This window comes from Symphalangus syndactylus, chromosome 8, assembly GCF_028878055.3.
Source record: "Symphalangus syndactylus isolate Jambi chromosome 8, NHGRI_mSymSyn1-v2.1_pri, whole genome shotgun sequence".
Lineage (NCBI taxonomy): Eukaryota > Metazoa > Chordata > Mammalia > Primates > Hylobatidae > Symphalangus > Symphalangus syndactylus.
Genome location: NC_072430.2, coordinates 99,921,903 through 99,937,880, shown reverse-complemented (window position 1 = coordinate 99,937,880; position 15,978 = coordinate 99,921,903). Strand labels below are relative to the sequence as shown.

The following is a 15,978-nucleotide window of genomic DNA, read 5'->3' as shown; positions in this document are numbered from 1 at the left end:
CAGAGCAGGAAAAAAAGTACTTTTGGTAGTTAATAGACGAGAAATTGAAATTAGATAATAGTCTTAGTCTGTTGTGTGTTGCTGTAACAGACAACCTAAGGCTTAGTCACTTATGAAGAAGAGATATTAGAAACTCATGGTTCTACAGGCTGGAAAGTGCAAAAAGCATGGTATCAGCATCTCCTTGGCTTCTGGTGAGGGCTTTTGTGCAATGTCACAGCATGGCAGAAGGTCAAAGGGGAAGCAGACACCCAAAGGGTGTCTTGACTTTATATCAACTAATTCTTCAATTCATTCCATTTGTTTTGTCAGCATAGAAGTACTGGATATAGGAAAAGAGAAGCATAATAGTAAAGGGAGTACAGATTTGAAAAAAGCAAAGGAGAAAATTGAAACATGAAACACGAGTGGATTCTTCTCTCCCACATTATTTTCTCCTGTGTTTTGTTCCTAGATTTACTTTTCCCTTTCATTTTGAGACTTTTTTAATGAGTAAAAATAGGTATCAATTGATTTTTTTCTAGGAAAATAGAATAGCTTTAGGCTGAGTAATTAACAACATTGTTTCAATTTCTGTTGCACTTAATGAAGGTGTCAAAATATTTGTTTGATGTGAGTGAGGCATGAACATGGGAGCCAGGCGACAATGTCTCCTGCTTGACTTTATTAGAAGCATTGCAGATGTGCCCTTGAAAAGTGAAGTAGAAAAAGATCCCTTACATTTTACTAATACAGCATTTAATCCCCTGTTCAGGGAGAAGCATTTTTAGGCCTTCCTTGCTTTGCTATATATTGAATTTTCTTTTTTGCATAAAAGACAACCAAGCTGAATTAACAATATCATGTTAGAGTATTGAAATACCAAATAACTTCTTTAAAGTAGCTACTTTAGAGTAATAAATGTATACCTTTTATTACATATCCACTTGCCATGTTTGGAATTTATATTCACTTTGAAAATAAATAGCAGCTATAAATATACATATGGACAACATGATGAACACAATTTGCTTAATTATTGGTGTGCTTTGAGTTTGTCCCCACCAAAACTCACCTTGAAATTTAATCCCAAATGTGGCGGTGTTGGGAGGCGAGGCCTAATGGGAGGTGTGAGGGTCATGAGAGTAGATCCCTTATAAATGGCTTGGTGTAGACCCTTTGTCAGAAAGCAGGAATGATGTACCCGAGGCTGTACATCAGTCATACTGAATGCAATTCCACCCCCACATCAAGGTCTGAAAAGGACCAATTAGCAGAGACACCAAGCTGCAGTGTACTGCTGTTTCTCAAACAGGCTCCCAGGAAATTCTCAGACATGCTATCAGAAATTCTACACAACATAGTTTTGTCTGGTTTCTTGGGTGTATGGCTTGTTTCTCTTGAACAGAGCTCTTCCTTTCCTTCTCCTTCTTTTCCACACTGACATCAATTCTTTCTTGATGTTGTGGGAAATTTTGTACAACTTACACTAAAATTTCTACTTTTGAGTTGTGAATTTTTGAAACATAATTAGTGTTTTATAACTTAAGAGTTCAGGTTTCTTCTTCAGCCACTATGTCTTGAACATTCATTTCAAGGGGACACAAAAAGTCTTTGAATGTTTGTGTCAATTACCACTAACCTTTTATTATCTAAATATTTTATAATATTTCCTATCTAAAAGGCATTTATATAAACCTTGATGCCCTGGACTCCCCACCATTAATGAATACCTAAACTAATAGAGCTAGGGTACTTCATTTTAAAACAGCTTTGAATCTAAATTTTTAATGGTTTTAGGCAGATTTTGAATATTCTTCCAACTATATCCTTGTCTCTTTCTAGGTTATTCCAATGTTGCAAGAATTTATAATCAACAGATTGGGACGTGCATTCATTGAACCACCCCCCTTTGATTTAGCCAAGGCATTTGGAGACAGTAACTGCTGTGCACCACTGATTTTCGTGCTCTCTCCTGGAGCAGATCCCATGGCTGCCCTTCTAAAATTTGCTGATGACCAGGTACCTTACAATAGATGAAGTTATTGGATATTATTTTTAAAAAGCAATACTTGCTTATAATTGAAATTTTAAGGATGAGAGAAAGGTAGAAATTTGTCACTCAACCTTTGAAAGTTATCACAGGTTGACAGAATCCCAAGAAAATGATACTAAAATGGCAGCACTGACACTAAAAAACAACTCCTTATCCAAATTAAAATTTAATTAAAACTAGAATTGGGATTTAAGGGGCATTTACTTTTATTTGGGGTGGGGGGACAGGAAACTCTTTGACATTATTTGCACCAGTGTATGAGCTTGGGTTGATTTAATAAATTCAAGCCTGGACAGTGACCACAGGGGTGCACCTTTTCTGATCCCACCCCTCTGCCACTCTCTAAAGGGGGGCCTTCATTGACTTTCCAGAACAATTGTACATTGTGGTCACTGTATTAGATTAAAATATGTTCTGGCCAGGCGCGGTGGTTCACGCCTGTAATTCCAGCACTTTGGGAGGCCAAGGGGGGCAGATCACGAGGTCAGGATATCGAGACCATCCTGGCTAACACGGTGAAACCCCGTCTCTACTAAAAATACAAAAAAAAATTAGCCAGGGCATGGTGGCAGGCGCCTGTAGTCCCAGCTACTCGGGAGGCTGAGGCAGGAGAATGGCGTGAACCCGGCAGGCAGAGCTTGCAGTGAGCCAAGATTGCGCCACAGCACTCCAGCCTGGGCGACAGAGTGAGACTCCGTCTCAAAAAAAAAAAAAAAAAAAAAGTTCTGCTATTTACATGCCTTGTCTTTAAAAATTAATTCAAATGAATTCAGTACAAATGTTTTTACATCATATGGTCTAGAACAAGAAAATGATAATAAACAGATGATTGGGCATTTCCTGAGTTGAATTTTTTCTGATTTGGTACAATTAAAACAACACAGTATGGTAATGCTACTGATATTTCTAAAGCCACCACCACCACTTGTATTGCGTGCTTAATGTATACTGTTGGCTTTGCTAGACCTTGTTACATACATGTTCTACAACCCCGTAAGGTAGATGGTGGTATCTCTATTATACAGATAGGAACACTAAAGCATGGACAGGTTAAGTATCTCCTCAAAGGCCACGTAGCTGAGAGGTTAAAAAAAAATTTACTAGGCCAAAAAAAATTGATATAAGGCATAGAAAAAAATTTAAGAAGACTTTTAACATAAGGAGGAAGTAAAAAGTACTGGCTGCCTTGCAGCAACTCTTAAAATCTAAAGCTGAAAAGAAAACTATAAATAGGTGAACTTGTCCTATTTCCTCCAGATTTTTGAATTATATATTTTGGCATGAGTGTAATTCTTATATACAGAAGAATAGATGGCTTGGCATAGTACTTATTATTTGTTGAAGAAGCATTGGAACATGGCTGTGGTGATTGGAGGAGAGGAGGTCTGAGATGTGTGAAGGAGCAGATTATGTAGGGTCTCTGTAGGCCACATTAAGGACATTGAGTAAGATGGGAAGATGGAGGAGTAGGATTTTAAGCAACAAACTGATATGATCTGACCTATAATTTATAAAGTTCATCCTAGTTGGAGCCTGAAGAATTTATTTGGGTGGTGCAGAATAGAAGGAGGCCCCTAGTAAGGAGGGGGGTGGCTATTGAAAGTCCAGGAAGAGCAATGGTGGGTAGGAGTAGAGTTTGGGAATGGTGGAGGTGTTCACTTTTACGTAGGACTCACCTCTCCTAGTCAACCCAAGCTTGACGACCCTTTGAGCCCCTCCTAGTTGCTCTTTATATCTCTCCTCACGTTGTACATACGATTATTCTCTGGCTCCTATGTGGGTCCTGCTCCATACATTCTCTTCTCTTGCTGTCTCTGCTTCTTCCAGAAACAGCAGGATCCAGCTCTACTTTGTTTTCTGCTGCCTCTACCAGCTAGTGACAATAAGCCATGGGCATTCGGGAGGGGCTAAGACCCCACTCTTCCATATCCAGGCCTCTTCTACAGGGGCAGTCTGGTGATAACTACCCCAGAAAGGAGACCCAGAAGCCACGGACAAATTGGAATACAGTAGAACTGAATACAGGAAAACATTCCCACAGAATTCTCTAAAGAAAGTGACATGGGAATCAGTGGCAATTTTTAAAATTTTCTTTTATACAGTAGCCAAAATAACTAAAATATAGTTATTCAAAGATCTGGAGGAAACAGGACAAGTTCATCTGTTTGTTTTTAGTTTTCTTTTCAGCTTTGGATTTTAGGAGTTGCTGCAAGACTGCCAGTGCCTTTCATCTCCTCCTTATGTTAAAAGTCTGTTTAATTTATTCTTTCTATCCCTTCTATCAACAACCAAAGACTCTACAGAATTTTCCATTTATTGCCATGACTATTTCCTACATGAAATGACTTGCTTTTTATCAAAGTGTTTATAAGATTATTTGTCAAAGAGAGTTTTTTAGGGATGCATGTGTTTGGCTTTTTGAGACATGTGACCCAATTAAATTGTAATATGGTTAATGTTAACATTTAAAAAAATAACAATATCGATGTTTCTTAAAATGTGATTTTAAATAACATCTTTACTATTCTTGTACACAGGGATATGGGGGATCAAAACTTAGCTCTTTATCTCTTGGTCAAGGCCAAGGGCCCATTGCTATGAAGATGTTAGAAAAAGCTGTCAAGGAAGGAACATGGGTTGTTCTTCAGAATTGTCACCTTGCCACCTCTTGGATGCCAACCCTTGAGAAAGTCTGTGAGGTAAAAATGCAAGTTTATACTTATTAGATTGTATTCCCTGAATCTAATTAGTAATATACATAGCATTCAGGCAGCTCTATTCCTCTCTAATTTGGAGGGTTGCAGGTTAGTGCTTTGGCTGGATTACAGGAGAGAGAGGCTCACATCGAAAACCTGATCTGGAGGAACAGAGGCAAGCACATAGCCAGGCCTGGGCAAATCCCTCTTAGCAGGGACAAGGCCTCATCCAGTGAGATGGAAATATCCTCAATCCTGAGGTGCAGGCTCGAGGAGGAGAGTAAACCACAGGGTAGATATACATCAACTTACTTTTTATAACAATGGCCTAAAGCAACGAAGGAAGACTGTTCAAGGTGAAATTCACGTGGCCACTCTAAACTCAAAGGCTTCAGAATGTCACTTTTCTTTAACTTACTTTTCTCCCACTTGGCCAGTTACCCTGCTACAGTAGAGAAATCTGAAACCCAAAGGGCACTGTTCCCACCTACCTTGCAGTGGGTCATGGGACTTCCCTGTTCTGGTTGGCAGAAATTCCAGGAAAAAAACTCCATGTAGCTCAACTGAGTAAACAGAAAGCCTGGCACTTGATCTCAACAAACAGAGAAAATGAATCCTCTGGAATTACCCGTGACTCTAGCCCACTCCTAACTCCCTTCTAAATAACCATTGTGATGATAGAACTTGCACCATCCACCCATCTGGCTTTGTTTTTTCTTTATGTCACTTAGCGCCAGTTTGTTCTGGCCGTGTCTCCCACTAGAATGTAAGCATCATGAAGACAGTGACTTTGTCTTTATCTGTTGTATTCTCTGCTTTCCCTCCAGCACCTTGAACAGTGAGGCCCATAGGATACAATCAATAGATATTTATTGAATTAGTGAATGGATATTGCTTCACTGCCTGACACTTTTTAATGGCCTCCCAAGGCATGCAAGACAAAGTTCAAACCCCCAACATGACCTCCAGCACCCTTCAGAACCTGACCTTTGCCTGCTTCTCAAGTTTCTTCTCAGGCCACTTTGATCATGACTTCCATGCTCCAGCCTTTTGAACTTCTTTCACTTTTGTTGGTGCAGCACACTTTCTCAAGAGTATAGGTCATCATAGTTGATGTAATTTCTGCCTGAAAAGCTATTCTTTTTATCATTTGCCTTACAACATTTCCTCATACTTCACGCCTTATATCAGAGGTGTTTGTTGTTGTTGTTGTTGTTGTTGTTTTGAGATGAGGTCTCAATCTGTCACCCAGGCTGGAGTGCAGTGGCACGGTCTCGGCTCACTGCGACCTCCACCTCCTGGGTTCAAGCGATTCTGGTGCCTCCGCCTCCCGAGTAGCTAGGATTACAGGCGCCTGCCACCATGGCCGGCTAAATTTTTGTATTTTTAGTAGAGACAGGGTTTCACCATGTTGGCCAGGCTGGTCTCGAACTCTTGATCTCAGGTGATCCGCCTGCCTTGGCCTGCCAAAGTGCTGGGATTACAGGCGTGAGCCATCATGCCTGGCCTATCAGAGGTTTTATATTTGTGCCTGTCTGCTTATGGTTCATCTGTCTCTAGACTGTTCTCATGACCTGTTGAATTGTATCATATATACCCATCACAGAGTCCTGTAAGAGAGAAATCTGTCCCTGATGGATTGGCTCAGAGTCCCATTAATCATGTTACTGAAGTCACTAGACCATAGGGCAGCTGGTAGGAGAAAAAGAATGGTGCTTTCACCCACCGTATTGTTATTAAAAAACAGACACATATGCCTCCTTCCTTATCCACCCCTTCCCCATAGGAATGCTCAGGGTTTTTTTTACCAATAAAGATTTGCCATTTCAAGAAACATAGATACCACTGACATGGACAAGTGGGGGAGGTAGCAGTAGGAAGTGGGACTAGACAGGAATGGAGGGAAAGGTCCATGATAATTCTTCCTAGTCTCTATACGGCCTTGCAATGGTGCTAATTGAGTGTTTTGTTACCCTAGCGTGTGACCATCCCCTTGAATAAATTTAGCGATTAGTACTAAGTTTTGATGTTTCAGACTGTCTTAGTTTTTCTCACCTTTAAAATACTCTCTCTCTCTCTCTCATCTAATCTCTGCTTGGTTTAATATTGACTTATCTGAGTGCCTTGTTTATTCTCACAACCTGGCTACAGCAAGAAAAATGGATTAGTCTTAATCTAGCTCTGAGGCAGAGAATTATTTCTGTAAATATTTCAGCAACATCAGTGCATATACAAGAGTTTTGGGAATGTCTTAGTTATTTTGACCAACTCTGAATTATATAGCACTTTTGTAAACTTTATAGTCATATGAATTAATGTTACCAAGGAGAATGACAACACCCTGGGCCTTCTCAACAAGGCATTATTGTTTCAGGAGCAGAATCAGATTTTAAAGATTCTGCTAAAAATTGCAGCAGTTACATTTCTACTTTGTAAAAATACTTCCTCCCCCTTCCAACTCATCCTTCATATGTATGCTTTTGAGATTTTCTTGGGTTTTATTTACCCTTTTGTATCTGATTTGTTTTCTTACAGGAGTTAAGCCCAGAGTCAACACATCCAGATTTCCGAATGTGGCTGACGAGTTACCCATCTCCAAATTTCCCTGTGTCGATACTGCAGAATGGAGTGAAAATGACCAGTGAAGCACCAAAAGGTTTACGGGCTAATATCATTCGATCATACCTCATGGACCCGATCTCTGATCCGGAGTTCTTTGGCAGCTGCAAAAAGCCTGTTAGTAATGGTTAAGTCTTGTTACCTTGGCCCTATAAAGCAGTTCAAGTGGCCCCTGGTGATCATGGATGTGTGCACTGAGCAAAACTAAAAATTAAATAGACCTCCTGCACCGCAGTGCAGTAGGTTTTGATAACTGATTATTGACTGTGCTGAAGTCAATTTTATTAATATTTTATTTTAATTTTAGCACCAGCCTCATTCCTGCTCAGCTGAGATCTTATGGGGTGTCATTAATAATGTAGCTTTCTATTTAGAAAGTCAGCTGTAAGCCATTCCCAGTACAAATCTGCAAGGTTGGAGAATCTTGTTTCAGGATATTAACTGAGCCTTGTGCTATTTAGAGCCATGTCTCTAAATTAAAACATAAAAACATTTCCTTCATATAACTATAATGAGAGCCAAAATGATTTTACTCCTTGATTGATGGGACTCATAAGGGTCTTTTTTAGCGTCACCAGGAAAGCAGGGAAACCACCCGCTGCTTTCATGATTAGAATTGTGTACGTGAATGTCTGTGACCTAAAATTGTTTCACAGCGTTTTGCCATAATTAAAAATGGAAGAGTTTCTTTTTAAGAGGGGTTATGAACTTTAGTAAGTTTTTGCTATTAAAAAGCTCACACGCTTGATGTCTGAATTTGTTTTAAGTGCACATCGAAAGAAAACATTAAAAATAAAGAAGTACTTTCATTAAACAAAAGTCTTGGGTACTAAAAAGTAAAAGGGGGCCTATATTTAAAACTAAGTCAAACCATCTCTTAAGCTTCTAAGACCTGCCATAGGACTAGCTTTTGCATTGATTAGGGCCAGAGAGAGCAGGTTACTCCCAGATAGATGATGAGGGCATTTCTGCGTATGATGAACTAGACAGAGCCTCTTTGCAAAATTTAACTCAAACCCTCCCTTTCTTCTAGATCAAAAGGTCTCTCCAGCAGTGGTCACCTATATTGGAGGTCCAGGAATTTATGAAACCCAGCCCAAACCAAAACCAAATTCTCATTAAATGCTAAAGCAGCACATCATAATTTTTGTTTTAACTTTTTATTTGAAAATAATTTTAATCTTACAGAAAAAATGCAAGTATAAAAATAGTACAAGGGCCAGGCATGATGGCTCACACCTGTAATCCCAGTGCCTTGGGAGGCTGAGGCAAGAGGACTGTTTGAGGCCAGGAGTTTGTGGTCAGCCTGGACAACATAGTGAGACCCCTAGCTCTATAAAAAAAAAATAAATAAAAAATTAGCCAGGCCTGGTGGCACACACCTATAGTCCCAGCTACTCAAGAGGCTGAGGAGAGAGGATCGCTGGAGCCCAGGAGTTTAAGGCTGCAGCGAGCCTTGATCATCCCACTGCACTCCAGCCTGGGTGACAGAGCAAGAAGACCCTATTTCTAAATAAATAAATAGCAATAGTACAGGGAACATCCCTACACCTTTTTACCCATATTCATCTCCTGTTAATATTTTATTCCTTTTGCTTTATTATTTGTGTTTCCTCTCTCTCTCTCTCCCACTTCCCCTCACCATCCCTCCCCCGCCCCCACATCAGGTACATGTAAATTAGATAAGTTAGATATATCATGGCCCTTTATCATTACTTTTTTTGGTGTAAATTTTGTAAGAATAGGGATATATCTTATTCTGGTACAGTTATTACTTTTAATAAGTTTAAGAAGGATACACTGTTATTTAATCTATCATTTGTGTTTCAATTTTGTCAGTTGCTGCAGTAATGTCCATTAAAGCGTTTTCCCGTCCATGACAGCATTGGTCTAGTATTCAGTATTATACTTAATTGCCTCGTCTCTTTTAATCTGGCACATTTCCCTATCCTTTCTTTGTCTTTTATGACATTGATATCTCTGAAGAAGTCATCTCCCCCTGTTTTTTTTATGTATGTGTGTGTGTGTATTTTTTTTTTTTTTTTTGTACTTTCAACTTTTATTTTAGATTCAGGGGATACAGTTACAGGTTTGTTACATGGGTATATTGAGTGATGCTGAAGTCTGGGATATGAATGATCCTGTCACCCAGGCAGTGAGCATGGTACCCAACAGTTTTTCAGCTCTTGCCCCCTCACTCCCTTTCCCCTTAGTAGTCTCCAGTATCTGTTGTTCCTTTTTTTTTTTTTTTTTTTTTGAGACAGGGTCTCACTCTATTACCCAGGTTGGAGTGCAGTGGCTCCATCACAGCTCACTGCAAGCTCCACCTCTTGGGCTCAAACAATTGTCCCACCTCAGCCTCAGGAGTAGATGGGACTACACATGCACACCACCACACCTGGCTAATTTTTGTATTTTTTGGTAGAGACAGGGTTTCACCATGTTGGCCAGGCTGGTCTCAAACACCTGACCTAAGTGGTCCACCCTCCTTGGCCTCCCAAAGTGCTGGGATTACAGGCATGAGCCACTGCACCTGGCCTATTGTTTCCTTCTTTATGTGTGTGTTTACCCAATGTTTAGCTCCTACTTATAAGTGAGAAGATGCAGTATTTGGTTTTCTGCTCCTGCATTAACTAGCTTGGGATAATGGCCTGCAGCTGCATCCATGTTGCTGCAAAGGGCCTGACTTCATTCTTTTTTATGGCTGCGTAGTATGCCGCAGTGTATAAGTACTACATTTTCTTAATCCAATCCACCATTGTTGTACGCTAAGGTTGATTCCATGTCTTTGCTATTGCAATTAGTGCTGAGAACATACGAGTTCATGTGTCTTTTGAGTAGAATGATTTATCTTCTCTGGATATACACACAGTAATGGGATTGTTTGGTGAAATGGTAGTTCTGTTTTAAGTTATTTAAGAAATCTCCAAACTGCTTTCCACAGTGGATAAATTAATTTACGTTCCTACCAACAGTGTATAAGCATTCCCTTTTCTCTGCAGCCTCACCAGCATCCATTGTGTTTTGACTTTTTAGTAATAGCCATTCTGACTGGTATAAGAAGGTATCTCATGATGGTTTTGATTTGCATTTCTCTGATGATTAGTGATGTGGAGCACTTTCTTTTGTGTTTCTTGGCCACTTGTATGTCTTCTTTTAAGAGGTGTCTGTTCATGTCTTCTGCCCATTTTAATGGGGTTATTTGTTTATTGCTTGCTAAATTGTTGAAGTTCCTTATAGATTCTGGATATTAGACCATTGTCAGATTCATAGTTTGCAAATATTTTCTCCCATTCTGAGGGTTGTCTTTTTACTCTGTTGATAGTTTCTTTTGCTCTCCAGAAGCTCTTTAGTTTAATTAAGTCCCACTTGTCAATTTTTGTTTTTGTTGCTGTTGCTTTTGAGGACTTAGCCAAAAATTATTTTCCAAGGCCAGTTTTGAGAAGAGTATTTCCTCGGTTTTCTTCCAGGATTTTTATAGTTTGAGTTTTTACATTTAAGTCTTTAATCCATTTTGAGTTAATTTTTGAATATGGTGAAATGTAGGGATCCAGTTTCATTCTTCTGCATATGGCTAGCCAGCTATCCCCGTAACATGTGTTGAATAGGGAGTCTTTTCTCCATTGCTTATTTTTGTCAACTTTGTCAAAGAGCAGATGGCTGTAGGTGTGCAGCTTTATTTCTGGGTTCTCTATTCTCTTCCATTGGTCTATGTGTCTGTTTTTCTTTTTCTTTTTCCTTCTTTTTTTTTTTAACCAGTACCATGCTGTTTGGTTACTGTAGCCTTGTAATATAATTTAAAGTTGGGTAATATGATGACTCCGGTATTGTTCTTTTTGCTTAGGATTGCTTTGGCTATTCAAGCTGTTTTTGGTTCTTTATGAGTTGTAGAATTAGTTTTTTCTAATTCTGTGAAAAATGACATTGATAGTTTGATAGGAATGGTGTTGAATGTGTATATTGCTTTGGGGTGTATGGCCATTTTAACACTATTTTAGAAGTGATGAATTCGGCTGGGCGCGGTGGCTCACGCTTGTAATCCCAGCACTTTGGGAGGCCGAGGCGGGCGGATCACGAAGTCAGGAGATCGAGACCACGGTGAAACCCCGTCTGTACTAAAAATACAAAAAATTAGCCGGGTGTGTTGGCAGGCGCCTGTAGTCCCAGCTACTGGGAGAGGCTGAGGCAGGAGAATGGCGTGAACCCGGGAGGTGGAGCTTGCAGTGAGCCGAGATCGTGCCACTGCACTCCAGCCTGGGTGACAGAGCAAGACTCCATCTCAAAAAAAAAAAAAAAAAAAAAAAAAGAAGTGATGAATTCATACAGATACCTCCAATTTCAGTCACTCTTCTCAGATATCTTTTTTGCTTTTCCTCATTCCATATTTGTATGTCCCTTCTTCTTCAATGAGAAGCCTGGCTTTCAACACATCAGCACATTTACTGATTTGCTCAATTCTCTAATATATTGAAAATAGTCCAGAATTAGCCCAGCACGTTTAACTATCTCTGTGGTTAAATTTATTCTACTTTTTTTTGTCTCCCACTCTCCCTTTCAAATTTATTCTACGAGGGAAACCCTTCCCCTGCTCTTGTATAAAATGTCATTTCTGTGACTTTTCTGGTTACTGTTAGGTAGTAAAGTGTTCTGTAGTCATTTTAAATTGCAAAGCCAGCCTTGATTCAGAAACCAAGAAGTATAATGTAATATATTGATCATTACTTCAACTTTTATTCAAAATCTAGTGTCTCACCTTGGGCCTGTAGTTGGTGGGCTTCCTGCCCTTGGGGGAAGATGGAGTTGGCATCTTTCTTCTTGTGACTCCTCCTGCACTTGATAGCTGCTGATGCGGACTGCTCAGCTCCAAGTGCGTGTGAGGGTAAGGCTGGGAGAGGCAGAAATTCCTGATGGGGGCTGCTATTGCCTACAGCTCTCTGGACTTGGCAAATCATTTAAAGCTGACCCTTGAGCTCTTTGTGAAATCTCTTGTGAGTGTTTTCATGGGTTCTCCTTAGGCTCCCCTGCTGGACTCCTGTGACTGTGACTCTGTCACCTTTGGCAGTGCCTCTACTCGAGGTGGCTACTCCAAATCCTCCTCAGCTTCCGGTTCTCCAGCACTCCCCTCATACAGGCTCTTACCCTTGGGGTTTCCTCACCCCGTAGCAGAAGTCTTCTTAACCAGGGCACCTTTAAAATGACCCCCAGCTCCCATTCTCAGCCCACACTCTCCGTCTGCTCCTTGGGATTCCCACTGGATGGGCCCACTGTTGGAGGAGTGTGGCGACCTCACTTTTACCATCCTCTCCCTACTTTCCACCTTGCCCCGGCTGCGGGGGACGTATGTCAGCTCTCCAGGTGGCCCCATCAATTCCTTCTCACTAACTCGAATTTAGAGGGTAGACCCCACACAACCCTCCCTAGTGGGGGGTAGGGGAAGGGGACTCCCAGCATAACAGCTGTTCCCTCCCAGGAAATCTCTTCGCAAATCCTCTTTCAAGTTGTATTTTCCCTGTTTCCTATTCTCCTTGTGGGTTTTAGAGACCTCTAATCAGTTCGAATTATCTCCTTTGACATTTCTCCATGGTGATCTGGGAGCACGCATTGGAATTGTTATGTGTTGCCTTATGATGCTTCAGTAAGGACCTCCAAAATCTGTAACGCAGCGTTAAGTTAGATGAGCCCCCCATGCTTCCTAAAAACCTGGGGTACACAGCTATGTGTGCATAGCTATGTGAACATGTACGCAGATGGACATACTTTGCTTGAAAAGCTGTAGAAACATACTTAATTCTGATATAATTTGGGATGAATATATCCCTATGCTATTTATAAATGAAAGAAATTTGCTATCATTTTAAAATATGGTAAATATAATGTAATATATGGAGAAAATAATGATGCGGCATCATTTCTTCTCATTACAGGAGGAATTCAAGAAATTGCTTTATGGCCTGTGTTTCTTTCACGCTTTGGTACAAGAAAGACGGAAATTTGGACCCCTAGGGTGGAATATTCCTTATGAGTTCAATGAGACTGATCTGAGAATCAGCGTACAGCAGCTCCACATGTTCCTGGACCAGTATGAGGTATCATAAAAATCACAGCAAGGACATTACCTATGTTGCTGTTTATCGTGTTATAAGTGTGTTATAGTAAGTGGGCACTTCTGAATAATTTCTACTCTTACAAAATGAATAGGAGAGTAGTTCCCAACAGCTTATTAAGTAGTACTTTATTGTAACAGGATATTATAACTGCTGTACTAAGTAGGACATCAGTTTGTCTATTAGAAACCCATGATATATCATTTATTTTGACACACAAACAGGGAGATCCAAAAAAAATGATAATATTATACTTATTTTGAAAAGGACTTGAGAAGACTATTAACCAGGTTCCAAAATGTAAAAAACAAACAGACCAATTTTCTTCCTTTGTGGAGTATGACTTTATTTTTAGGGAAATGTTGTTGTACCATTATTCCAGAGTTTGGACCATTTGTCAGGAAGAAAAAAAAATCTAAGCCATTGGTGTTAACCTGGGGTATAGATTGTGGAAAGAAGCCAAACAGCCTAATGTTGTCACATCAACCACATTTCAGCCTCTCCGATTCTGATGTACGCATACACACGCAACATGGCAGTACCCTTTCTCTCTTTGCTACTTATCAATGGGATTTTCGACATGCCTGTACCTTTGAAGAAGCACTTGGTAAATAAACCCAAATGTCCTATAAAAATATGAGGCCTTTTTCTGAAAGTTAATCCTCTAAATTTTGGCAATTTTGTTCAAATTTAGTTTGAAATCTATAACTAAATCATTTCATCAATTGAGTATTAAAAAGTTTTGGTTTTTGAAACTTTTAGTAAATTATGACTTTTTAAAAAGGCTTACAAACAGGAAGGCATTGCATTCTGTCTCTATAAAAGTAAAGAAGAAACTGAACAAAATAAATAGTGAGAGTTCAGATGGTGTATCTAAACTTATGTGAAGAATCTTTTATTTGGGCTTCTGTGTTTCATCAGACAAATTCTTATTCTATAGAATGAATTCAGAAAGCCTTCAATTCTGCAGCATCTAAATTTGACAAAGCATTCCAAAGAATCATAAATTTAATGAGCTTTGTTCTTGTAGTAACATTTATCCAAAAAATACACTAATAAGGGAGCAAAAATGCAGTGATACAGTGCCTGAGGAAGTATTCGAGCTATAATTACACTTTTCAAAACCAAAAAAAAATAAAAAAGGATGAGAAGCTCTTCCATTTAGGAATTTGTTCTGAACACTCGTAGGGTATATTCTAATTTAAAATATTATATTATATAGTGAAGAGTCAGTTAAAAGTATGCAGGTATGCGAGGCTGGTTTAACATTACAAATTCAGTTAATGAATTAGAAGGCTGAAGAAGAAAAACCACATGATCATATCAATAGATGCAGAAAAAACATCTGAAAAAATCCAACTCATTCATGATTTAAAACAAAACAACAACCAAAAAAAAAAAAAAAACCACAAAAAAGCTCTCAGTAAACTAGGAATGGAGGGGAGCATCCTCAACTTGATTAAACAAATACACAAAAAACCTACAGCTAATTGTACTTAAATGGTGAGAAACTAGAAGCTTTCCCGCCAAGATCGGGAACAAGGTAATGATATCCTTTCTCACTACTGCTTTTCGACATTGTACTAGAAGTCTTAGCTAATGTAAGTCCTAGCTAAACAAGACCCTGTCTTAAAAAAATAAATAAATAAAATAAAACACACACACACACACACAGACTGAGAGAAAATGTTTGCAAAAGACATGTCCGAAAAAGGACTCTTATCCAAAATATCCAACAAACTCTTAAAACTCAACAATAAGGAAACAAAATACCTGGTTTAAAAATGGGTCGGCCAGGCACGGTGGCTCACGCCTGTAATCCCAGCACTTTGGGAGGCCAAGGCGGGCAGATCACGAGGTCAGGAGATCGAGATCATCCTGGCTAACACGGTGAAACCCCGTCTCTACTAAAAATACAAAAAATCAGCCGGGTGTGATGGCACACGCCTGTAGTCCCAGCTACTCGGGAGGCTAAGGCAGGAGAATGGTGTGAACCCAGGAGGCGGGGCTTGCAATGAGCCAAGATCGTGCCACTGCACTCCAGCCTGGGTGACAGAGCAAGACTCCATCTCATAAAAAAAAAAAAAAAAGGGTCAAAGATTCTTAACAGACATCTCACTAATAAATATGTACAATATGACAAATAAGCATATGAAAGATGGTCCACATTATATGTCATCAGAGAAATAAAAACTAAAACGATGGGAGCCCATTACGTATCTATTAGAATGACCAAAATCTGGAACATTGACATCACCAAATGCTAACAAGGATGTGGAGCAGCAGGAACTCTCATTAATTGCTGGTGTGGGTACAGCCATTATGGAAGATACTTTAGCAGTTTCTTATAAAACTAAACATCCTTTTACCATACAATCCAGCAATCATGCTCCTTTGTGTTTTCCCAGTGCAGTTGAAAACTTAGGTCCACAAAAAAGCCTGCGTATAGATGTGTAGAAGCTTTATTCATAATTGGCAAAACTTGGAAGCAACCAAGATGTCCTTTAGTAGGTGAATGGATAAA

At 39.6% G+C, this 15,978-nt stretch overlaps 1 protein-coding gene across 1 annotated transcript in view; it reads left to right on the top strand.

Annotated features, from left to right (window-relative positions):
- Window positions 1–15,978, top strand: part of DNAH7 (dynein axonemal heavy chain 7) — a 380,869-nt gene that overhangs the window by 324,788 nt on the left and 40,103 nt on the right. The window contains exons 57-60 of the mRNA XM_055290080.2: window positions 1,825–2,001; window positions 4,573–4,734; window positions 7,267–7,467; window positions 13,275–13,436. Coding sequence (XP_055146055.1) covers window positions 1,825–2,001; window positions 4,573–4,734; window positions 7,267–7,467; window positions 13,275–13,436 — 702 coding nt within the window. The remainder of the gene's footprint in view (window positions 1–1,824; window positions 2,002–4,572; window positions 4,735–7,266; window positions 7,468–13,274; window positions 13,437–15,978) is intronic.